General features: G+C 41.3%; 1 protein-coding gene across 1 annotated transcript in view; it reads right to left on the reverse strand.

The window, feature by feature from the left end:
* The window catches only part of slc12a4 (solute carrier family 12 member 4), a 126,166-nt gene extending 104,813 nt beyond the window's left edge, over nt 1-21,353 (reverse strand). The window contains exon 1 of the mRNA XM_059992807.1: nt 21,103-21,353. Within this exon, the coding sequence (XP_059848790.1) occupies nt 21,103-21,256 (154 nt within the window). The 5' untranslated portion in view covers nt 21,257-21,353. The remainder of the gene's footprint in view (nt 1-21,102) is intronic.
* Nucleotides 21,354-27,283: the final 5,930 nt, after the last annotated feature.

Consider the following 27,283-nt stretch of genomic DNA (forward strand, 5'->3'; position numbering starts at 1 on the left):
AACTGTGACCCCTCATTCTGGACTTCCCCAACATCGGAAATAATCTTCCTGCATCTAGCCTGTCCAACCCCTTTAGAATTTTATACGTTTCAATAAGATCCCTCCTCAATCTTCTAAATTCCAGCGAGTATAAGCCTAGTTGATCCAGTCTTTCTTCATATGAAAGTCCTGCCATCCCAGGAATCAATCTGGTCAACCTTCTTTGTACTCCCTCTATGTCTTTCCTCAGATTAGAGGGCCAAAACTGCACACAATACTCCAGGTGTGGTCTCACCAAGGCATTGTACAACTGCAGTAGAACCCCCCTGCTCCTGTACTCGAATCCTCTTGCTATGAATGCCAATATACCATTTGCCTTTTTCACCACCTGCTGTACCTGCATGCCCACTTTCAATGACTGGTGTACAATGACACCCAGGTCTTGTTGCATCTCCTCTTTTCCTAATCGGCCACCATTATAGACCAGTGAGCCTTACATATGTGGTGGGAAAGCTGTTGGAAAAGATTCTTAGAGATAGGATCTACGGGCATTTAGAGAATCATGGTTTGATCAGGGACAGTCAGCATGGCTTTGTGAAGGGCAGATCATGTCTAACAAGTCTGATAGAGTTCTTTGAGGAGGAGACCAGGCATATAGATGAGGGTAGTGCAGTGCATGTGATCTACATGGATTTTAGTACGGCATTTGACAAGGTTCCACACAGTAGGCTTATTCAGAGAGTCAGAAGGCATGAGATCCAGGGAAGTTTGGCCAGGTGGATTCAGAATTGGCTTGCATGCAGAAGGCAGAGGATCATGGTGGAGGGAGTACATTCAGATTGGAGGGTTGTGACTAGTGGTGTCCCACAAGGATCTGTTCTGGGACCTCTACTTTTCATGATTTTTTATTAACGACCTGGATGTGGGGGTAGAAGGGTGGGTTGGCTAGTTTGCAGACGACACAAAGGTTGGTGGTGTTGTAGATAGTCTGGAGGATTGTTGAAGATTGCAGAGAGACATTGATAGGATGCAGAAGTGGGCTGAGAAGTGGCAGGTGGAGTTCAACCCGGAGAAGTGTGAAGTGGTACACTTTGGAAGGACAATCTCCAAGGCAGAGTACAAAGTAAATGGCAGGATACTTGGTAGTGTGGAGGAGCAGAGGGATCTGGGGGTACATGTCCACAGATCCCTGAAAGTTGCCTCACAGGTAAATAGGGTAGTTAATAGGGTAGTTCTGGGGTGTTAGCTTTCATAAGTCAAGGGATAGAGTTTAAGAGATGCGATGTAATGATGCAGCTCTATAAAACTCTGGTTAGGCCACACTTGGAGTACTGTGTACAGTTCTGGTCCTCTCACTATAGGAAGGATGTGGAAGCATTGGAAAGGGTACAGAGGAGATTTACCAGGATGCTGCCTGGTTTAGTGAGTATGGATTATGATTAGAGATTAAGGGAGCTAGGGCTTTACTCTTTGGAGAGGAGGATGAGAGGATACATGGCAGAGGTGTACAAGATATTAAGAGGACTAGATAGAGTGGATAGCCAGTGCCTCTTCCCCAGGGCACCACTGCTCAATACAAGAGGACATGGCTTTAAGGTAAGGGGAGGGAAGTTCAAGGGGGATATTAGAGGAAAGTTTTTTACTCAGAGAGTGGTTGGTGCGTGGAATGCACTGCCTGGGTCAGTGGTGGAGGCAGATACACTAGTGAAGTTTAAGAGACTACTAGACTGGTATATGGAGGAATTTAAGGTGGGGTTTATATGGGAGGCAGGGTTTGAGGGTTGGCACAACATTGTGGGCCGAAGGGCCTGTAATATGCTGTACTATTCTATGTTCTACACATCTTCACCACTGATGCGTTTCACATGTTGCTCATTCTAGGATGAGGATGATTCTCATTCCTTTCTAGTACTAGTTTCTTTGTCAAAGGAATGATCAGTAGACACCTGCTTTGCCATTATATCCCCACTCACCCCACCCAATTTATTCTTGTTGCTATGACTGCTCACACAAATAATCCATTTTTTCTTCCTCTACTGCAAATTATCTTTTAAAACTGCTCCTTTAGGTCCACTCGTTTCCTCCAAAATTATCCCTAATTTCACTCACTCAAAATCTTTTCACTTCCCATGATTTCTTTAAACTTACCTGACACACCGGCCTCAAACTGTCTTGGAGAATGGCCAATTGATATATACGAAAGGATCTGGCATGTATGGATTGGGACAGGCTGTTTGCTAGCAAAGGTGTACTTGGCAAGTGGGAGGACATCAAAAGTTAAATTTTGAGAGTACAAGGCTAATATGTATGAGCCTTTCAGAAGAAAAGGCAAGGATAACGGGTTGAGGAAACCTTGACTTCAAGAGATATTGAGGCAGGTATAGGCAGGTAGGAACAAATGAGGGACTTGAAGAGTATAAGAAATGCAAGAGAACGTTTCAGATTCAGATTCAGTTTATTGTCATTTAGAAACCACAAATGCAATGCAGTTAAAAAATGAGACAACGTTCCCCCAGAATGATATCACAAAACAGACTACACCAGAAAATCCACGTAACGTTTGGCAATCTCCAATCCTGAGTCCGGAGAGACTGCTGCGTATTAATATCGCGCTACTGTCTAGCGCGTTCGCCGGAAAGGAGCTCCCAATCCACTAGACAAAAACAAGACCAAAAACTAAAGCTACAAGACCTGGCCAAAACCACATAATTACAACATATAGTTACAACAGTGCAAACAATAGCATAATTGATAAAAAGCAGACTATGGGCACAGTAAGAATAGTCCAAGATGTTAAAGGACTGTAAGTTCAAAAGAAATCACCAGAGTTTCCACAAGTCCCCAGGGTCCCGACAGACTTGCCATCCTACGCCGGCGGCAGAAGGGAGTACCCCTGTTATGGACTTCCATGGCACCGCCCGACTCAGCCTCGCAGACGCAGCACACAATGGAAGCTCCGTCGAAACCAGCCTCGCAGACGCAGCACACACCAAAAGCGACCTGAATCCATTGAACCTCTGAGCCGACGACCATCCCCTCTGGCACAGCTTCTCTGAGCTCCATCCTCTGCTGAGCGTATTAAGACGGCCCCGCCAACGGCCATCGGCAATGCGACCCTGAGGACTGGGAGCCTGTTCTTCCCAGCAGAGACCCGGACCTCACAGCAGCAGCAGCAACGAAGAAGGCCTTCCTGGAATTTCCTGATGTTTCTCCGTGTTTCCATGTCCGTTTTCAATCGATTATGATTATGCACGGCACCCCACTTCACAAATAACAGATAATCAGTTCCGGAGTGGCCGCTGCAAGCTGCATCGCGCTGCCATCTTGGATCTAAGATCAAGGGCTTCTACAGATATGTTAAGAGCAAAAGGATTGCAAGAGACAAAATTGGTCCTTGGAAGATCAGATTGGCAATCTATGCATGGAGCCAAAAGAGATGAGGAGATCTTAAATGGAATTTTTATATCTGTATTTACTTGGAAGATGGACATAGAATCTGTAAACGTGAGGCCAAACAGCAGTAAGGTCATGGACCCTATGCAGATTACAGAGGAGGGTGTTTATTGTCTTACGCCAAATTAGGGTGGATAAATTCCCAGGGCCTGACAAGGTATTCCCTAGTGGAGATATTTAAATTATCCTTAGGGACAGTTGAGGTACTGGCGGTGTGGAGGATAGTTAATGTTGTTCCACAGTTTAAGAAAGGCTCTGAGAATTAACCAGGAAGTTATAGGCAAGTAAGCCTAACATAAGTAGCGGGAAAGTTATTGGAAGATACTCTAAGGCACTGCATACATGAGTACAGTTGGCCCTCCTTATCCCCAGGGGATTGGTTCCAGGACCCCTCGTGGATACCAAAATTCGTGGATGCTCAAGTCCCTTATTCAATGTCTCAATGCGGTGGACCTTAGGACCCAGCGGAACCCCAGACCTTATTTAACCTGTCTCAGCGCAGCGGACATTAGGACCTGGCGGCAGAACTCTGAATCTGCAGTGTTTCTGTTCACGAAAATAATCATTAACACGATTGAAAATATTGAAATAAATTGGAAAGAGGTGAAACGCCATTTGTCATTGGAAAAGCGTTAGGCTATGTTGGTCAACGATTGGAACAATTTTAAAGGATAAAGTGAGAAAGGCTCTGCCCTGATGAAAGCTACAATTATTACTAAGCAATGCAGTGGTTTAATTATTGGTTTTTGATCCTCCACATCAACCCGACACGGTGGAGAGCGTACTCCGCAGCGGTCTGTACTGAGTCCCGTGAACTTCCGTTCCCGAGCCCGGCGCTGAAACATACGTTCTTAAATGTTTTATATGCATAGAAGGGTAAAAATTATACTATATACTAAGACAAACATTTGACTAACTGATGCTAAATAATACCAGATGTACCTGTTCTGAATTACTTAGTAAGAGAATTTAGGATTTTTTTCGATCCCGATCTATGATAACCCACGCACATCCTCTCGTATACTTTAATCATCTCTAGATTACTTATAATACCTAATACAATGTAAATGCTATGCAAAATGGTTGTTATAATGCATTGTTTAGGGATTAATGACAAGAAAAAAAAGTCTGTACATGCTCGAACAACAAGTGCTGGACAAGCACTTCCAGGTTTTTGCGATTCGTGGTTGGTTGAATTTGCGCAGGTGGAATTTGCAAATAAGTAGGGCTGACTGTATTTGGATAGACAGGACTGATTAGGGATAGTCAGCATGACTTTTTGTGTGATAACTCATGTTTAATCAATCTTACAGGGTTTTTTGAGGAAAAAAGACGTTCTGGAAGATCAGAAGTTACTAGAAGTAGAGCCGATGGATTTGTCACAGAATCAATGGGGGGTGGAGAGAAGGTCTGCTTACCCATGCCAACTCTCATTGACTGTGATCATATTCCCAATCCAAAGTTACCTTAGTGAACTCTATTGTTTTCTTGACTCAGAGTTGCTGGAACTCCATGCCCAGAAGATGTCAAATCAAATCAATACAGTGGGAACCGGGCTGGAGGGAAGGGGTATAATGCAATGAAAAAATTGGAAGATGCATTAAGGAGGCACAAGTCACTCCAGAGGTACCTCATACAATCGTCATTCTGGGTGAGCACTGTGTCACTGTACCGCTCATTAGACATTACCACGTCATTAAGGACAAATTTTTCAAAGCGAGAATGGTTAAAAACTGCAGTTTAGATTGTTTCAAGTCCAGTCTCTGAAACTGTCCATTCTTTTGCCAAAGACATAATGAAATGATCATTTGAATTTCAGTTTCAGAAATCAAGTTTGATATCATGGATGTCAGACAGGGAGTGTTCTGCCTCTAGAGGCGTTGTTCATTTAGTAGAAACATTGTTTCCTGTTCATAAGCTTTTTTCTTTTTAGATCATTTCCTGCTCGGGTTTATTCGGATTTTGAATTGAAGCACACACAGTAGAAAGACATCCATCTCCATTCAATTGTTAATTTGCCTTTGAAACAGCAATATCTTTTCATAAAGTTTTCTCATTAAATACCCTGAAAGAAAGCTTAACCATTTTTGAGAAGGTGTTTAACTCGCTGCCTGGTTTTGTATGCAACATACTGCGAGGTCAGTAGAGTGGTAGAAACAGAATTAGTGCCTTCAAACAAGTTGATACTTAACCATATAACCATATAACAATCACAGCACGGAAACAGGCCATCTTGGCCCTCCTAGTCCGTGCCGAACCCTTAATCTCACCTAGTCCCACCTACCCGCACTCAGCCCATAACCCTCCACTCCTTTCCTGTCCATATACCTATCCAATTTTACCTTAAATGACAAAACTGAACTGGCCTCTACTACTTCTACAGGAAGCTCATTCCACACAGCTATCACTCCTTGAGTAAAGAAATGCCCCCTCGTGTTTCCCTTAAACTTCTGCCCCCTAACTCTCAAATCATGTCCTCTAGTTTGAATCTCCTCTACTCTCAATGGAAACAGCCTGTTCACGTCAACTCTATCTATCCCTCTCAAAATTTTAAATACCTCGATCAAATCCCCCCTCAACCTTCAAAGCTCCAATGAATAGAGACCTAACTTGTTCAACCTTTCTCTGTAACTTAATTGCTGAAACCCAGGTAACATCCTAGTAAATCGTCTCTGCACTCTCTCTAATTTATTGATATCTTTCCTACAATTCAGTGACCAGAACTGCACACAATATTCCAAATTTGGCCTTACCAATGCCTTGTACAACTTTAGCATTACATCCCAACTTCTGTACTCAATGCTTTGATTTATAAAGGCCAGCGTTCCAAAAGCCCTCTTCACCACCCTATCTACATGAGACTCCACTTTCAGGGAACTATGCACAGTTATTCCTAGATCTCTCTGTTCCTCTGCATTCCTCAATGCCCTACCATTTACTCTGTATGTTCTATTTGGATTATTCCTGCCAAAATGTAGAACCTCACACTTCTCAGCATTAAACTCCATCTGCCAACGTTCAGCCCATTCTTCTAACCGGCATAAATCTCCCTGCAAGCTTTGAAAATCCACCTCATTATCCACAACACCTCCTACCTTAGTATCATCGGCATACTTACTAATCCAATTTCCCACCCCATCATCCAGATCATTTATGTATATTACAAACAACATTGGGCCCAAAACAGATCCCTGAGGCACCCCGCTAGTCACCGGCCTCCAGCCCGATAAACAATTATCCACCACTACTCTCTGGCATCTCCCATCTAGCCACTGTTGAATCCATTTTATTACTCCAGCATTAATACCTAACGACTGAAACTCCTTAACTAACCTTCCATGTGGAACTTTGTCAAAGGCTTTGCTGAAGTCCATATAGACTACATCCACTGCCTTACCCTCGTCAACATTCCTCGTAACTTCTTCAAAAAATTCAATAAGGTTTGTCAAACATGACCTTCCACGCACAAATCCATGCTGGCTACTTCTAATCAGATCCTGTCTATCCAGATAATTATTAATACTATCTCTAAGAATACTTTCCATTAATTTACCCACCACTGATGTCAAACTGACAGGTCTATAATTGCTAGGCTTCCTTCTAGAACCCTTTTTAAACAATGGAACCACATGAGCAATACGCCAATCCTCCGGCACAATCCCCGTTTCTAATGACATATTAAAGATCTCCGTCAGAGCTCCTGCTATTTCTACACAAACTTCCCTCAAGGTCCTGGGGAATATCCTGTCAGGACCCGGAGATTTATCCACTTTTAAATTTCTTAAAAGCGCCAGTACCTCCACCTCTTTAATTGTCATAGGTTCCATAACTTCCTTACTTGTTTCCCACACCTTAGACAATTCAATATCCTTCTCCTTAGTGAATACCGAAGAGAAGAAATCATTCAAAATCTCTCCCATCTCCTTCGGTTCCACACATAGCTGACCACTCTGATTCTCTAAGGGGCCAATTTTATCCCTCACTATCCTCTTGCTTTTAATATAACTGTAGAAACCTTTCGGATTTACTTTCACCTTATTTGCCAAACCAACCTCGTATCTTCTTTTAGCTTTTCTAATCTCTTTCTTAAGATTCCTTTTACATTCTTTATATTCCTCGAGCAATTCCTTTACTCCATGCTGCCTATATCTATTGGCATATATTGCCTATATATCTACTTGAGAAAGAATTTGCAGAGCTATATAAAAAAATGCAAGAATGGAATGGATGGGATTGCTGTACTTTATGGTCTGAATTGGACAGTTGAAATTACATAATTTTGTAAATGCATTTCAATAGTTTTTGCTGAAGTCCTCTAATTATCATTAAATTTCAGGTATTTTGTTTTCTTTAATAGCATAATAACATTGCAGAATTTCATTGGAACATTATCTGGGGTAAAATCAGCTTAGATTTAAAAGGCTTCACAATCTTGAAAAGAACATGGTTAAGAAAAAGCAAACATGCAGAGGTAGGATAATTTTTTTCAGATAAATTTTAAATGCCTTGTATAATGGTGTGTATTTAATGTAGCAGTAATATTTGAGAGATATTGTAAATATATTGTTTGAGCAAGCATTCTTGTTACTTAAATAATTCATTATGGTTATATGTATGAAGTACGTGAATGGCATACATCATCACACCACCACGGTATGTACAAGCCTCGCTTAATGTAAAAAAAAACTAAGCTAGACTCATGTTTCTGGCTCTCTTGTTTTCCTTTCAATTAGTTTTATGTTTTGGAGTTACAAAATATAACAGTGGCAATGAGGAAGCTTTAAGCAAAACCTGTTGAAGTGCAGCGAGATGTTTGTGTTAATAAAAGCACAGCAAAAAATGGTCAAGTAAAAAAAATGCACACCACAATGCCCAGCTTCGAAGTTTAACTGATCCAACCAAACCAGCTGAAATGAGCTCTGCTGAAAGTAATGCAGGAATATTTAGAGCCAAAACCATTGCTGATTGCAGAACACTTTAGGTTTCATAAGCAGAATTAAAAGGGAGTCTATTTCAGCGTACATGACTGAATTGAAGAAATTGTCTGAGCACTGTCAATTCAGTAATGGACTTAATGAAGCACTGAGAGCTTGTTTAGTTTGCCGAATCTTAGAAGGAAACATTCAAAAATGGCTCCTAACTGAAGCATAACATACATTTAAAAGAACAGTTGAAATAGCGGCATTAATGGAAGCAACAGACGGAGATGCAATTGAGTTGTAGTCAGGAATGAAAGTGAACATGAACAAAATTGCAACATCTAAACAGAAACCAGCCTGGCTAAACAAATTGTGTTACTGTTGTGGCAGGGGCTCATATACACCAGACCAATGCATGTCTACAGGCAAAACTTAGTAGGACACATACAAAGAGCATGTCGGCTAGACAAAAAGAAATGGACTGCTGAGGGAAGAGAAAAAGCTTAAAAGTCAAGTTGCAATTTCATAAAGAGGACTAATCTACATGCAGTTAATGAAAAAATCTGATCATGAGAGTGACAGAGAAATGTGTAGCCTTAAGATATACAGTGTGAAAATTAATAATAGACAAGTAATATGGCTTACACTCAAGGTGAATGGCAAATTAATTAAAATGGAATTGGACACTGATTTTGGCTGTTTCAGTTATTTGACAAAATGAGTTTGAACAGCATTACTGAACTAAAGCCTGCAGATATCCAGCTAAGAACTTATACTGGAGAAAAGATAATTCCTGTGGGAACGAAATTTGTAACCGTGAAATACAACAGCCAACAAATCACATTATGGTAAAGTGGTATGTGGTAAGAACAGGAGGGCCACTATTGTGGGGATGCAAGTGTCTGAGACAACTACAGCTTGATTAGAGATCCATTCACCACTTGTATGCCACATCCCCTGCAATAGGGTCAACAGAAAGTGAATTAAGAAAGGTACTGGATGTTGCCACATCTGGCTCTATGATGTACATGGACCATGTAGCTGTCTACCTCTGTGCCTCTGGTTGGAAAGCATACTGGACCAAGGAAGAACCATGTTACTCAGAGGAAACATTAAAGTGACAAAAGCAATAGTCCAACTTCAATAGTTTTTGTAGCTAACACATATATAAAAGCCTCAGACAATTACTTGTAAAATGTGGCTTCATTTTAGGCTGGAAGAGAATTCAAGGAGCATCAGGAAAGTTGCAGAGCATTTGGCTTTTGTGAGGATAAAGAACCAGAATCTATTCTGTGTGCATTAAAATTATTGCTTGAACCTAAAGTGGGAGGCACGCAGCTGTGTGTAAAAGTAGATGCAAAAACTAAAGCCCACTGGGTGAATGGAAGGCCAAAAAGAAAGGAGTCAATGGAAATATGGAAAAAGGGTATTCGTCAGATGATGTTGTGGTTGAGGAAACCAAGAAGAGAGATTCAGATTGTAAAGCAAGCAATAGAAGGATTAATAAGAGAATACTCCAATCAACTAAATGAACCTTCCCTAGATCAAGATGCACAAACTAGAAGAAGGAAAAGGAGGAGAATAGAGGTGCCCAGAATGGTCAGAACCACTTTCTGCAGTCTCAGAGTCACTCCTACAACCATCATGGAGGAAACCCCAGAACCGGAGATTGTTTATATAGCCACAAGTCTCACCTGTAATGCAGAGTGACCTCCCTTGTTCGGAAAGATGTTAATCCACAAAAGTAAGAAATCCTCCACAGTGATTAAATCTTTAGGCCTGAATGATTGATGTATCCTTTTTCATGTGGATTCGCGTTGAGGTAGCTTTCCATTAATTCTTGTAGTCTCGTTCATTTATAATTTGTTCTGGTAGCCAGATGGTCCTGGTTCCCTAATCATTGACACAAACCTCATTAATCCAGGCGACATCCAAACCAAAATGACTTGTTGATTTTGTTCTTGTCACTCTCATCTGGAGGTTTTTGTGGGCTGAAATAGCTTAAGTATTAGGCCTCCAGCCCAAAACCCCTACTGGGCCACCACCACTGGGATCTGAACCCCAGACCCCCATACTGTGGATGGTTCCCAGTGTCAGGCTCCCACCCTGCCCGACTAATTCAAGGAAGGACAGTACTCATAATGAAGGATCCTCACAAAGGAGCAACACTGTCAAACTACCAGCCTATAACCTGCCTGTCAACAACATGGAAGCTCCTATCAGGTATCATAGTCACCAAAAATGAAGAAACATGTGTGTAACTTCCTGGGCCCTGCTCAGAGGGGGATTGGTAATGGAACAAGAGGCTCGAAGCACGAACTACTGGTAGACAAAGCAGTCATGTGAGATTCCAAGACCAGGCAAACCAACCTAAGCACAGCCTGGATCAACTACCAGAAAATATACAGCTCAATGTCCCACGCACGAATCCTGGAATGCTCTGTACGAGGCCAATAAGACACTAAGGTCCTTCATTAAAAACTCAATGGGCCATTGACAGACAATGCTAGAAGTAAACTCAAAGCCAATAGCACAAATGACCATTAGATGTGGAATATAGCATGGTGCTGCACTATCCCCTCAGACAGATCATCCCAAAGAGTGGATATGGGTATAGGTTCGAGAGTGAAGTGACCATCAGCCACCTCCTGTACATGGACGACATCAAGCTGTAAACCAGAAATGAAATAGACATTGACTCACTAATCCACTTGACAAGGTTATACAGAGAGATAGCGGGATATCATTTGGACCGGAAAAGCACAGCCGGATGGTTGTGAAAAGAGGCAGACTCATCAAGACTGAAGTAGTTGAGTTACCTGAAGGCCACATACTAGATGCACAGGATAACTACAAGTACCTGGGGATCCTGCTGGTGCATGGAAACCAAGACAAGGACACAAAGAAGGTTGCAACATCCAAGTTCATCCAAAGAGTGAGACAGATACTAAAAGTCCAGCTGAATGGGAAGAACAAGATAAGAGCCATCAAGATATGCATCCTACCAGTCATCTGATACCCAACTGCAATAGTGTGCTGGCCAAGGAACAAACTGGAAGCCACTAACATCAAGACCCAGAGACTACTAACAATACATGGAGGATTCCATCCAATGTCGAGCAACTGTAAACCCACTGGAATAAAGGAGGATGGAGACGTGTAAGTGTCAAGGCCACAGTCCTGGAAGAAATGCAAAACATGCATGTGTATGTCAGGAAGATGGCCTCTAAGTATGACCTGCTGGGAGAATACCTCAGACAGCAGATATGGAAATGGAAGTGGGTGAAGCAAAGCCAGAGGACCAGAGGATGGACCATCAGAGGCGGCTGACATAAGGAAGTCCTACCAATGGCTGGAAAGGGCAGGGCTGAGGGACAACACCAAGGTGCTGCTCATGGTTGCATAAGAACAGGCACTGAGCACAAGAGCAATAAAACCAGGGGTCTATTGCACCAGACAGGACCCAAGATTTTTTGTGTGTGTGTGTGTGTGTGTGTGTGTGTGTCTAGGTATATATATATAAATATATGATACTGTGGCGGCTCATTTCCTAGCGTATTCGAACCGACTCACAATTAGATAGCCTACGGGGGTTTGCGAGCACAGAGCTTTGGAGCCTCTTCGCCATGGGGGGCCGGTTGACAGAGGCTTAAAAGTGAGGCTGAAGTTTTCGAATAAAGTTTTTTCCTTCGACTGCAGTTACCGACTCCGTGTCGTAATTTTAGCGCTGCGTGTAGCACACCGCTACAATACACACACACACTAAATAGACTTACATTGCGAGCTCTCTTGTTTTTCTTTCAATTAATATTGTGGTTTGGAGTTCCAAAACATAACAGATAATAGGAAGTGTGCATTATTTAGCCCTGTGGACCTGATTAATCATTCAGAATAATCATAACTGATTATAATGTTTAGGATTCAGTTGCACTTTCTCTCCATATCCCTGATCCATTTGGCACAGGAAAATATATTTACCTCTTTCCTGAATATGTTCAAACCATTGCTTTTACTGTATCTGTGTAAATAATTCCACAGGTTAATTGCCCTCGAATTCTTTTGATTTTGGTTCTAAATGGCATATCTAAGGCAAGACTACCAGTTCAGAACTTTACAGCCATTTGAAATATTTCCCTGTATGTCATCTTATTTTTTAAAAATTGCTTCCAATGAAATTCCTATTCTTTTACGCACTATTGAAAATGGGTCTAACCTATCAATTACAAACAAGAAAAAATCTGCAGAGACTGGAAATCCAAGCGATACATAGAAAATGCTGCAAGAACTCAGTAGGCCAGGCAGCATCAATGGAAAAAAGTGTAATCGACGTTTTCAGTCAAAACCCTTCGGCCCCAATGTCAACATTACTTCTATAGATGGTGCCTGGCCTGCTGACTTCCTCCAGCATTTTGTGTGTATTGCTAACCTATTAATCCATTCATGAGTCAGTCCATATATACAAACACACACACACACACACACACACACACAAAACACATGCCCCCCCCCCCCCCCCATAACCACTCATGGAACTGCCTCCACAGCAAGATTATCCTTCCTCAAATAAAGAACAATTGTACATAAAATCCAGATGTGTTCTAAGACTGCATACAGATGCAGCAAGATGTCCATGCTCCTACACAAATCCTCCTGCAATGAAGGTCAACTTGGCTTCCTAACTAGTTGCTGTATCTCAACACTTGTATCTTGTAACTGGTATACAAGCATATTTTTGTTGCATTTTCCCTTTTCCACAAATTTATCAACATTCAGTCATCTTGCAGATTTAGAAAGAAAGTGGATAAACTCATACTTATCGTCATCAAACTTCGTCTGCCGTGCATATATCCATTAACACAACCGGTCTAAATCACACTGGAATCTATCTGTATCCTCCTCATTCTTCACATTCCCCATAAACTCCATCCAACCACATCATGGACCCCAAAATTGTGATGTCTGGAAATTTTACAGATGCTACGTTTTGTTCCCTCATTGAAATCATTTATATATAGTGAACAGCTGGAGCCCAAGTTCTGATCCCTGAGGCAAACCACTAGTCACTGCCCGCTACTTGGGAAAAGAATTGATAAACAATAAAACTCTGCTTTCTGACCATTGTCCATTGGAATAAACAATTTTCTACTGAATCTAGAAGGTATTGGTCAAACAACTACTACAACTTTTGCTCTGCACTATGCACGCACCGTCCTAAATATACTGTCTAACTTGCTCTTTTCAATGATGGTGAATACTGATAGCAGTAACATTAAATAGTGCTGCATTTCTCAACAAAATTTAGTTGTAGCCCTCTGCTTTTTATTTCCTGAACTTGATAGCGTTTCTTCAGAACCAATTCTACAATGACATCATTCCTTTTAAATTAAGACAATGCAAATTTAAAAGTTTAATATATATTCAGTAGAATATTAACTTGAAATTGATAAGAATAGAGGCAAAATCAATACTTTACTGGAATTAGACATTATAAAATGAGCAACACACAATATTAATTAAAGTTATACTGGCTTTATCTCTATTCTCAATTGAAAACACAACTATTCTGTAAATGGTATATTACCACTAATGTGCAGCTTCCCCATTCCTCCTCCCTCCCTCACATTGAATTCTTTTTCTGACCAACTTCAGTTTAAAAAGCTGGTCAGATCAAAATCAATTATAATCTATTACAACTCAGGGTATGATATTTGCAGAAAATGACAAAACTGTCAGGATCAACCTCCAATACATTGAAATTGACAAAAACTCACCTCTGCACTTGATAGTAACTTATGCTAGTGATAGACAGCAAGGTACTTTGATCAACAATTTGAAATGAATCATAACTTATTATGCACTATCCCTTGCCATAAAAATGTGAAAATGTAGTACCTTGGAGGTATGAGCAAGTTATCAAGTCATCTTTAACTAAAATGAAGAAATTTGAAATCTCTTAAAATTAATTTGACGTGTGGGATTTAATCACAGAAGTAATAAAAATAGAAAATATTAGATATTCAAGAAGTTAGACACCATCAGTGAAGTGAGAAGCAGTGTTAATATTTCAGGATGATGACCTTCCATAAAAACTGGTAAAGTGAGAATTTGGTCTTGTTTTAAGTTGTAAAAGGGACATAGAGGGAACCTAAATGTCACTGATACTATCTGGAAGAGGGTGATGAATACTTGTTAATCATAGTAGTTAGGTCGGAAGGAATGCAAACTGAGGGAGATAGGTGGCAGTAGTTGTAAGAGAAGAAAAAATACTGGAACCATGAGGTGCAGTACACAGCAGCTGAAAGGTATTTGAAATAAAAGAGAATGCTATAAGTGTTCAGCAAGTCAGATAGCATCTGTAAAAAGAGAAAAACTGAATTAATATCACAGGTGGATGACTTTACATTGGAACAGGCTAGTTCCAAGAAAAACAGTAAAAACCAGCCATCTGAAATTGATTTCAAAATTGACTCCAGGGGTGCAATATGCCCAGATAACGACAAGTCAGAGCACGGAGATATGCCCTTTGGTCTACTCGGTCTAGTTGGGCATTTAGTAGTTATCTACATGAATCACAATTTCCAGCATTTCAATTGCTCATCTAAATATATAATTTAAGGTATTCTCCACCAACTCCTTGTAAAACGTGTTCTAGGTTTCTCCTCTGGTTGATAAAAAGTTCTTTCTCTAATCCTTCTAAAACTTTTAGCCCTGCCACTAACCTGTAGCCTCAGGTCATACAGTAGATATTTCTAAGAAGAAATGTTTCTCCTTGTCTACATTATCGCGATTAGAGCTTTGTATACTGTTGGTGATGCTGTAATCTGTCTCAAGAGGCTGACTTCAGAATATCCTTCATGAAGACTAACCTTCACAAGGCATCAGGATGTGATGGCGTACCTGGTAGGGCACTGAAAATCTGTGCCAACCAACTGGCGAGTGTTCAAGGACATCTTCAATTTCTCACAGCTACTGTCAGAGGTTCCCACCTGCTTCAAAAGGGTGACAATCATACCAGTGCCCAAGAAGAGTAGGAAGAGCTGCCTCAAGAACTATCTCCTAGTTGTACTCACATCTACTGTGTGCTCTGAGAGGTTGGTCATGGCCAGAACCAACCCCTGCCTAAGCAAGGTCCTGGATCCGCTGAAATTTGCCTATTGCCACAACAGGGCTACAGATGATGTAATCTTACAGGCTCTCTACTCAGCCTTGGATCATCTGGGCAATAACAACACCTAAATCATGCTGCTTTTCATTGATAACAGCAGTTTTCACCATCATACCCTCAATACTAATCAACAAGCTCCAAAACCTGGGCCTCTGTACCTCCCTCTGCAACTGGATCCTCAATGTGCTCACTGGAAGACCACAGTCAGTGTGGATCAGAAAGTGACCACCACACTGACAATCAACACTGGCGCACCACAGGGATGTGTGCTTAGCCCACTGCTCTACTCTCTCTACACCATGACTAAGTAGCTAGGCACGGCTCAAATGCCATCTATAAATTTGCTGAAGACACAACTATTATTGACAGAATTTCAGATGGTGGCATCAATCATTAAGGACCCCCATCATCTAGGACATGCCCTCAAAGGAGGTGGTACAAGATCCTGAAGGCACACACTCAACACTTTAGTAACAGCTTCTTCCCCACTGCCCTAAGATTTCTGAATGGATAAGGAACCCATTTATCTTTGCTGTCAAGGCCACGAGGGGTGGAGGGAAGTGATGATGGTGCTAAATTGTGACTCCTTTGCTCCCATCTTCGGAAACAGCTCTATTTCCATCTTTAATATCTCTATTTTTCTCTTTCAGGGTTCTTTTGAAGACCCTGACCAGGAGTTACACACTGACTACAGCTCTTTGCGGGAATGGGACCTGCTCTCAGGTTTTCGTAACTGGCCTTTGTTCAGCATGCCAAGGGCTCAGCCTAAGAGCTCGGCTCGACTTTGGAGGCCGAGGATCTTGGGGCTCTGGAGACAGGTGAATCGAAGCTCGGTGTCATGGCAGGAGATCCATACGTCGTTGGGGGAATCAGAATATCTACAGCTGTGTGCCCAGAGACCTGAGATCTTTGGGCACAAAGCTCGATAAAAGTGACACAACGGACTTTTAACATCGTAGACCAGTAAGTTGTTTGTTATGTGTCCCCTCTTGCTGTTAAATGGAGACACCTTTTTCTCCCAATTAGGGAGAGAGAGAGAGCATGTGGTATGTCGAATACTGGGTGAAACGTGAAATCTTTGGGGTAACTGCAAGTTTGTGTCTTTGCTGTTGCTTTTCAGACTTGAGTGCTCGGTGGCGGGGGCCGATGCTTTTGTTTTGCCAGTGGGGGGCGGGTGTTGTTGTTTGCTGCTGCTTACATGCAGGAGGGAGGAATTGGGGGGACTTTGGGGTTCTAACATTTAACTGTCGTTCAGTCTTTGGGGCACTCCTCTGCTTTTGTGGAAGATTGTGAAGAAAAAGCATTTCAGGATGTATGTTGTATATATTTCTCTGACATTAAATGTGCCTTTGAAACCTCTCTTTTTTCACTATTATCGTAATTTGCAATTTATTATGTATTGCAATGAACATCTGTCAAAAAATATTTCATGACTCATGCCAGTGATATTAAACCTGATTTTGATTCTGACCCTAAACTTCAATGTTTTTAGTCCAGAGAAAACAAATACAGCCTAATAAAATATAGCTGCACTGATCCTTCTATGAGGACTGGAGTGTGTTCCTTCGTCTTACCCTTTCTGAAGTCCACAAGCAGTTCTTTGGTCTTACTGATGTTGAGTGAGAAGTTGTCGCTGCAACGTCACTCAACTAGCTGGTATATCTCGCTCTTGTACACCTATACCATTTGAAATTCTGCCAACAAGAGTTGTGTTCTTTGGTCCAAAGGAAGACAATCTCTTGTAATAGTTGAACTGCTTGATCCCAAGATCCCAGTCAACACTTCGGGGAATATTCTTGTGCAATTTCATCCTTTATACACTCTGATGACTAGAACTACAACATAGCATTCCAGATGTGGCCAGTACAATATAGCATAACTTGCCTATTCTAATATTGTATACTGTCTAACAAAGGCAAGAATACCACATATTTCTTAAACATTTTATCACTTATACTGCTGCCTTTCGGGATTCTTGGCCTATATACCAACATCACCCTGTTCCTCAGCATTCCCAAGGGTCCTACAATTTATTGTGCATATCCTGGCCTTATCATGCCTCTCAAAATGCATCCTCTCACATTCTTCAAAATTAACTTCCATCTGCCTTTTCTCTGCCATCTTCGCAACTCATCTGTACCCCGACACACCAGTTTTTGTGTTCTCTACAAGCATAGGTCAAACTTCCAACAACAACACACAAAGGAGATTTGTAGTGGAGAGTATACTGACAGCCTGGTATGGAAATATCAGTGCCTTTGGACGAAAAATTTTCCAAAAATTAATGTATATGAACTAGTCCACTATGGGTAAAGCCCTCCAAACCATTAAGCACATCTACGTGAAATGCTGTTGCAGGAAAGTTGCATCCATAATCAGGGACTCCCACCACCTAGGACATGCTCTCTTCTTGTTGCTGCCATCAGGACTCACACCACCGGGTTCTGAAACAGTTATTATCCCTCGATCATCGGGTTCTCGAAACAAAGGGAATAACTTCACTCAACTCGCTTGCTTCATCATTGAAATGTTCCCACGATCAGCAGACACTTTCAAGGACCCTTCATCTCGCTTGATCTTTATTGCTTATTTGTTTATATTTATTTCATCACTTTGTATTTGCACAGTTTGTTGTCTTCAACACTCTGGTTGGACGCCTTAGTTGGGTAGTCTTTCGTTGATTTTGTTATGGTTATTATTCTGTAGATTTACTGAGTATGCCCACAAGAAAATGAATCTCAGAGTTGTATAAGGTGACATACATGTCCTTTGATAATAAACTTTACTTTGATTTTGATATTTTGACTGTCTCGAATTCTCAAACCTGCTCCAGCTACCTTTTCCCCTCTCTTTATTCAAACCTTAATGTTTATCAACAATCAAGGTTCCTCAGACTTGTTGACTCTGACTTTCACCACAACTGAAGAATGTCTACCTTGAACTCTTATAGCTATATTTCTGAAGACTTCACATTGATTCACCCAGTGTTAACTGGATTGATTCAGCTATTGAGACTACTAGACAGGTATATGGAAGAATTTAAGGTGGAGGGTTATATGGGAGGCAGGGTTTAAGGGTCGGCACAGCATTGTGGGCCGAAGGGCCTGTACTGTACTGTATTGTTCTCTGGTTCTATTTTCTATATCCAACCAGATTTACTTGCAGGTAAATGTTTCTAAGCCATTTTTGCCATTTGCCATTCTGACTTATTGCATTGCAATGAGCCTTGACCTACAACCCCTCCATGCTCCCCCCTCCCCAACCCTGCCGCCATCCCCACTCTCAAATGCAGGATCTCAACTTCTAGGCTAATCCTGTGTTTTGTGTAACAACCTTGAACTAAGAGTTAAGATCACAGTCTCAGTGGTCTCCCACTGATACTCCCACAGAGATTAGACCCACTATTGACCTGTTTCAGATATGACTATCTACAGTATGTATTGATTTAAAAAACTCTCTTCAATGTACTTGAAAAATTCTGTATCTAAGCCTCTCATGATAAGCTACTAAGATAATACAGGAGAGTTGAAATGCCCTATTATTTTTGCACAGCAGATTTGTGATTTGTCCACATATCTACTTCTGGGTCTCTCATTGACTATAGGAGATGCGTAACACACTCACAAAAGACTGTTTATTCCTTTCTTGGTTCTTAGGCCCTTCCTTAATTTTGCAATACTTCTCCCTCATTTAAAAGATCATAAGTCATAAGACATATACATAGCAGAATTAGGCCATGCATCTCATTGAGTCTGCTCTGCCATTCCATCATGGCTGATTTATTATCCCTTTCAACCCCATTCTCCTGGCTTTTCCTTTTGACACCTCTATGATTCAAGAAGCCATCAACCTCCGCTTTAAATATACTCAATGATTTGGCCTCTACAGCCACCTGTGGCAGTGAATTCTACAGATTTATCACCCTCCTTGTTTCTGTTCTAAAGGGATGCCCTTTTACTCTGAGGCAATGCCCTCTGGTCCGAGACTCTCCACTACTGGAAACAACCTTTCCACTCTATGTAGGTCTTTCAGTCATATTTTCAAGAAGCAAAATATCTTCTTCCTTTAAGGATGTCACTCAAACATCCTTCAAAGACCTCGTTCAAATATCCTTCAAACCAGACATGAAATACAGATATAATTGAAAACATGCTTAAAAACTATGCTACAATAGTTTTACTTCAATATAATAAACCTGTTGAGAAATTTCTGAAGTGCAAATACCTAAACCTACAAAAGAAAAATAGCCATTGCCTGAGCAGAGCATGTGTAAATTAAATAGTTTACATTTTTAGATTGTAAGCTTTCAAATAAATAAAAATATCCTTCTGTAAGATTATAACACCATAAGCAAAGGTAATTAAGAACAATCTAAACTACAAAATGTACTAATTGGAGTTATAATTGCATATAACTAGTTTATAATGTACTCAGTTTTGCTCAATTTTCATTCTCCTTAAGAGCACCAGGGAACAAGACAGTCAAAGCAGAATAAACTCTGGAAAATATCCAGCACAAATGGCTGTCATAGGGTCAGATGTATAGGGAGTTCAGATAATGAACAGCTATTGCACACACTTGGCCCTTGTGTTAGTCTGATGTGAATGAAAGAACAGAAAATGCAGCCCCCTTTAAGACCATAGTATGTCCAAATCAGGAGGCATTTTAATCAATTCACTTACGCAGACAAACACAAAGGACAGGATAGATAGAGCAGGTACATATAAATTTTAAAAATAAAGGGATGGATTTTCCTGCTCAGTCATTTGCACATTCAAGCATTTGAGCAGATATTCAGCTCAGTTTCAGCAAAGTACAGCATCAGCTTCAGAAAATATGAATCCTAAATTAATATTGCTAGCAACACAGTATCCTATTAAACAAAGTAATTTAAAGAATCATTAATAAGCATAATTAGCTTTGAACCAGGCTGTGTTAAATTAGATTTAGGAACACAATATTAAGCATACAAAGCAAACTAGAGACAGAAAAACCAGAAATAGAAAGACAAAGATTTTTTTAAAATTAACATGTCAGGCAATAACTAGGTACTGATGAAATGACTCTTAAAAGCATCAGAGCCAAATAACTGGTTTAGTTGAAGTAAAGATGGTCACGTCAATGAATTGGAATGGTAAATCAGAAAGCAAAATGCCATCTTTAGAATATCAGGGCAGAAAGATTTTCAGATCATAATTTTCCAATATCAATGTTAAACTGCACACAAGATGGCCAGAAGTTGGTTTAATTTTGCATACCAAATAACCATAAGCACTATTGGTTTAATATGCTGTGAAGTTATCCATTTTAAGCAACGTGGGCTGATGACAAAAAATGACCAGGTCATCATTCTCTTTCAAAGCAACACAAAGAATTCTTAACTTTATTCAAGGAGTTTCAGTGGAACATTCAGCCAAGTGACGAGAATCGTACAGGGAATACTGTACTGTACAATACTAATTTAATGCTCAAGCCTCTGGAGGGGGAGTTTGAATTTCCAACTGACTGATGCTCTCAAGTGCAAGGCTGGTACCTAAGCGAAAAGTCAGTATATTTGCTGACATAAATATGCTTAAAAGAGCCAACCTGATCCACTGATGATAGAGGTGGAAGTCTCGGCTCTCTCAATTTCTTCTCCAATATTACAGGAATATTCTTTCTTTTCCTCTTGGGCTTTCCCTTCCTTCCCTTTTTTGTGTTTGCCTTTAATGAAGGTGATGATAAACCTGCCCCTCGACATTCTGTCCCCAAACTACATCTGGAAACAAAGTTGATATTCAACCTAACCTCCGAGCACCGAAAAGTTAACACTCCGTTCCTCCATTATCTCACGTTATTCCCGCCCCTCTGTCCTTACGTCAGCTACACCTCCCGTTACCATTAGCAACGGGAGAAGACGCTCAAAATCCGCCACCTGCGGCTGATGCTGAAGACGCGCATGCGCACCTACAGCAAGGCATTCTAGGCGTTGCAGTCCTCTTAAAGCGCCGGCTGCGTTAACTTTTTTAAAAAGGACTACATCTCCCGGCATGCAATAGGACACAATTGTACTGAGCGCCATTGGCTGCGCAGAGCCAGGAGGGACATTTGAACTATCGAAGTGCATGCCATGGTGATGGCAGATTACCGTGGGTAGAACATTATCATCAGCATACCTCACATTTATGGGTTTGAAATGTTAGCAGCTGTCTTTGGTTTTTAAAACGATCGTGCTTTAAAATTACAAAAACATTTAATTACAGTAGAAAAAAGTACTTATTTTTGCCATATCTAATTTACAAGAATATAAATGATCGAAAACTTGCAAAACATTGTTTTTGTTGCTTGTTACTGAAATGAATGGAATATTTGAAACTGAGCCGAATCTATCCTAGCACTGTCCAGCTCCCAGATATTTCAACATAACAGCTGAGTCATAGAAAAGTATGGCACAGAAACAGGCCCTTTGGCCCATCTAGTCCCTCCCAAACCATTTAAACTGCCTACTCCTATTGACCTGCACCAGGGTCATTGGCCTCCTTAATCCTATCATCCAGGTACCTTTCCGAACTTCTGTTAAATGTTGAAATCGAGTTCATAGGCACCCCTTACACTGATATCAGACATCCCACCCTGCAAAAACTAATTTCAGGGAGGTAGCACCATCAATTTGCGGGAGACTCCCAGGAGAGGTGGGATGTGGCTCCTTAGCAGCTAGCCAGCTAGCTTAAATAATGTTAATTATGCTAATGAACGAATGATACCTGTTAAACTCACCTCAACCGCTCGTGCTCCCCCACTCCCTCACTCTCCCAAAAATCGATTTCCGGGATATTGTATATCAGTTGCGGGTATCAGGGAGCCACTGTCAATTTGTGGGAGACTCCCAGAACTTCCGGGAGAGGTGGGATGTCTGTGACAACTCGTTCTACACTCTGATGACCCTCCTAGTGAAGAAGTTTCCCCTCATGTTTCCCTTAAACATTTCATCTTTAACCCTTAATCCATGAGCTCTAGTTGTAGTCCCACCCAAACTCAGTGGAAAAAGCCTGCTTGCATTTACCCCATCTATACCCCTCATAATTTTGTATACCTATCAAATCTCCTCTGAATCTTCTATATTCCAAGGAATGAAGTTCTAACCTACAGTGTTCAATCTTTCCCTATAACAGGACCTCCAGACACGGCGACAGCCTTGTAAAAATTTCTGTACTATTTTAACCTTATTTGCATCTGTCCTGTAGGTTGGTGATCAAAACTGCACACAATACTCCAAACTTGGCCTCACCAATGTCTTATACAACCTCAATGTTATTATGTCAGTACAACTACATATGAAATAAATAAAGACACACTGGAGAAGTGTATATTCGCTTAGCAGAGAGAGCAACAAATCAATGTGCATGTGTAAGTTATTCATCGATGATTAGTGCTAAGGGGAGACATTGCGCTAAAAGAAATAGATCTGTACATTACACTCCTTCCTTTAGATTGATGTAGCATAAAACTGTATGTGTAACAAAACATTCAATTTCCCTTTAACAAACCATATTCAGTTAAACATACTTTCACAAGAACAGTGTTTGGTTGATTTGTTTTCTTCTTTTTAAATAACAGTCCATAACCATCTTCACTATACTAAAGACCCAGTCATTTAGGTAGCCCTGTTTCCTTCTGGATAGCACGTCTGGATCTGTGGAGTGGCATCAGATTTGACAGGTGTCTTGTCAAAGACAGCTTTCTCTGTTGCAAGTGTCATGCTGCTGTTAGTAGCATGATCATCACTGATGGTTAAGTCCTGTGGATTGAATGTGTCCATCTTGTTTGACGCAGACGACCCAGATGTGATATTTGGCTGAGAATCCAGTACTTGGTCCACGTTACTTCTCCATAACTGATCTCCAACATCCACTGTGTACATCAGTGGTCTAGTTCTTATTGCTAACCTACCAGATGACCACTTGTCTTCTCAGCAATCACGAGCTAAGATATCTTGTCCAGCCTCAAAGCTCCTTGATGTTTTACTTGGCAACTGGCTGAACTGTTTATTCTGCACTTCCATCCATAGATCTGGTTTCAGGAGCTCTATGTGAGATCTCAGGTTCCTGCTCATGAACAGCATTGCAAGTGTTTGATTTGTCGTTACTTGAACAGAGTTCCGATACACAAAACGGAAGTTGTGTACTTTGTGCTGCAGAGAAACATCCTCCTTGTACATAGCTTTAATGGATTTCTTGAAGGTCTGGACAAACCTTTCAGCTAACCTCAGCTGGGTGGTGAGGAGCTGACTTGAAATGTTTGATGCCATTTTTCTTCATGAACAGTCAGCATTCTTTTGACTTGTATAGTGGTCCATTGTCACTCACAATCTGTTCAGATAAGCCTTTTCTGGAAAAGATGCTCCTTAGAGTGGAATATCTTTTCTGATGTGGTTGACTTCATTGGCGTGATCTCAGGCCACTTCGAATGAACATCTACAGCGATCAGAAACAAAGTCAATATGCACTCTTTGCCATGTTGAAGACAGCCATTCCCAATGATGTAAACATGCCTGTGGGGTCCATTTTGAACTTTGTGGCATCTGAAACAGCTTATGGTCAAGTTTTCAATCTGGCTGTCTATTCCCGACCACCCCTTGCAGCTCCAGGCAAGACTCCTCATCTTGACTGTACCCTGGTGTCCTTCATGCAGATTCTCTAACACTCTAGTGCGCTGATTAGAAGGAATCACAGCTTGAGATCCACACTTCAGAGTTTTTTGACATACAAACAGTTGGTCTACTCTCACTGAGAACTCTAGAAACATAGAATTACCATGAGCTGGCCATCCTAGTATGGTGATTTTATAGACTTTTGACAATTTTGGATCATTCCTTGTTTCTCTTTGTATTTCAGAATTTGTTACTGGCAGCTGGTTCACCAATGCTCTGTGGAACGCTTCTGCTGGGCCAGAGAGTGAAGAATTATCTTCTTAAGTTGTCAACAGTGGAAGGTGCGACAAGTTGTCAGTGTTGCTGTGCTGTTTGGTACCCTTGAACTCCATGTCATAAGAGTGGGCACCCAGGAAAAGTGCCCAACATTACAATCGGGTAACAAGCATCATTGTGATTCCCTTCCTGGGATTGACAATGGACTCAAGGGGCTGGTGGTCTGTCACTTGAGTAAACTTCTGTCTGTAGAGATGGTGATGGAACTTCTTTATCCCCCGGACTAGGCTAAAGGCTTCTCGGCAGATCTGTGCGTAGTTGCATTCTTCGCCCAACAGTGATCTTGAAGCAGGTGCAATTGGATGTTCAGATCCATCTTTCACAGCGGGTAAGAAAACGGCTCTAATGCCTTAAGGGGATGCATCACATGCCAGTCTGATGGGCATTGATGAGTCATAATGGGTGAGGTATTCATCTGATGTTATTAGTCTCTTTGTTTTCTTGGATACTCTTTCACAACTTTCTGACCATTCCCACTGTCTGCAACAGTGTGTTCAATGATTGCAATACCATAGCAAGCTTTGGGAAGCCCAAATATGACCTGAGTTGTGACAAATCTTCCGATTTGTGTGCTTGTAGCACTGCTTCAGTCTTCTCTCGTGACGTATGTAAGCCATGCTCATCAATGACATGTCTACAATATGAGATTTAATTCTTGAAAAACTCACATTTCTCTTTCTTTGTGCACAGACCATACTCACTCAGCCTCCACTTCTAGAGGTTCTCTTCATCATTTTTACCAGTCACAATGATGTTATCAAGGTAACATCGTGTCTCAGGATATCTTGGAGCACTTGGTTCGTGGCCCTTTGCCAAATTGTCAGAGCTGATGTGACACCGAAGATGAGGTGATTATACCGGAACAGTCCCTTGTGAGTGCTGATTGTGAGGAAATTCCTGCTTGACTCCTTGATCTCCATTTGCCGATAGGCTTGAGAGAAGTCAATCTTTGAAAACCTCTCCCCACCTGCCAAAGATGCAAAACTGTCTTCAATTCATGGCAGGGGTACTGTACAGTGTGCAGCACAGGGTTCATGCTCTCTTTGAATCCTGGCCTTCCTTTTCTTAATTACCAGAACAATGGGCATGGCCCAATCACTCCACTCAGCCTAGTAGAGAACGCCAGATGCCCCCAAGCTCTGAAGTTCAGCATTCACTTCAGGACACAGTGCGTTAGATAATGGACACACTTTATGAAATCTTGGTATTCCTGCTTCATCCAGTTCGATTCTGGCCTCATGCCTTTGCGCTTACCAATCTCTTTCTCAGACACCTTCTCATCAGCATTAAGCAACTGTGACAGTCTCTGGTTAGTGCTACCATTTGAGTTCCTGTTGATGATAGATTGAGAGTTTTGATTGTATGCCAATCTAGTTGGATTTTTCTAAACCATTCGTGTCCGAAAAGTGCTGGCATTCCACTTTTCAATACATAAAGCTCTAAGTGCTGTGTTTAGCCTCTGAAACTCATTAACTTTCAGTTTGTCTTTGGGAGACACTTTTTTTTGCCTGTGTAAGTTTATAGCATCACCAAGATCTTTTCTAATAGAAGGTTAGAAAACAGTCTGTTGTAATCAGCCTCTGAAATTATAGACAAAGCTGACCCTGTATCCAGCTCCATTTTCAGTTTTACACCAGACACATGTGATCCATATGATTCGGTGATCTGCTTCAGAAATGCTCTGCAGTTCTAGGCATGACAGCTCACCTTTGTCAGACTCTGTGTTGTTTGGTTTACTTTCATTTTTGGTCACTTTATGCATTTGTTTAGTTTTGGGTTTGAAACTTTTCACTGTTTTTTTTACTTTTCAGTTGGGCTGTTTTTCAGACTTACTCACTTCCTCTATCGGACCTTGTCTGTGACACTTCCCTCAGAATTTTTCTTTGAACCAACAGTCATTTGCATCATTGGAAGATTTGCCACATCAATAACATTTTTGGCTTTTTGCACCTTACCTGGTTGGTCCTACCAAAGAGCAACACCTTACACTTGTCGGCATTGAATTCCATCAGCAATTTTCCAGTCCATTTTTCCAGCTGGTCCAGATCCCACTGCAAGCTCTGATAGTCTTCCTCGCTGTCCACTACACCCCCAATCTTGGTGTCACTTGCAAATGTGCTGATCCGGTTAAATACATTATCACGCAGGTCATTGATATAGATGACAAACAACAACAGACCCAGCACAGATCCCTGCGGCACTCTGCTGTCACAGGCCTCCAGTCAGCGAGGCAACCATCAACTACCACTCTCTGGCTTCTCCCGCAAAGTCAATGTCTAATCCAGTTTATTACCTCATCTTAAATGCTGAGTGACTGAACCTTCTTGACCAGCCTCCCATGTTGGACCTTGTCAAGTGCCTTGCTAAAATCTATGTAGGCAATATTCACTGCCTTGCCTTCATCAACTTTCTTGGTAACTTCCTTGAAAAACTCTATAAGATTGATTAGACACGGCCTATCACACACAAAGCCATGTTGACTTTCCTTAGTCAGTCCATGTTTTTCCAAATACTCACATATCCAGTCCATTTGCATACTTTCTAATAATTTTCCCACTATTGATGTCATGCTCACCGGCCTATAATTTTTATTTTTAGAGCCTTTTTAAACAGCAGAAACATTGGCTATCTTCCAATCCTCTGGCAACTGTCCTGTTGCTAAGGATGATTTAAGTATCTCTGCTAGGGCCCCAGCAATTTCTGTACTTGCCTCCCACAGGATCCAAGAGAACTCCTTGTCAGGCCCTGGGGATTTATCCACCCTAACTTGTCTCAAGACAGCAAACACCTCCTCTGTAATCT

This window comes from Hypanus sabinus, chromosome 17 (genome assembly GCF_030144855.1).
Source record: "Hypanus sabinus isolate sHypSab1 chromosome 17, sHypSab1.hap1, whole genome shotgun sequence".
Taxonomy (NCBI): Eukaryota; Metazoa; Chordata; class Chondrichthyes; order Myliobatiformes; family Dasyatidae; genus Hypanus; species Hypanus sabinus.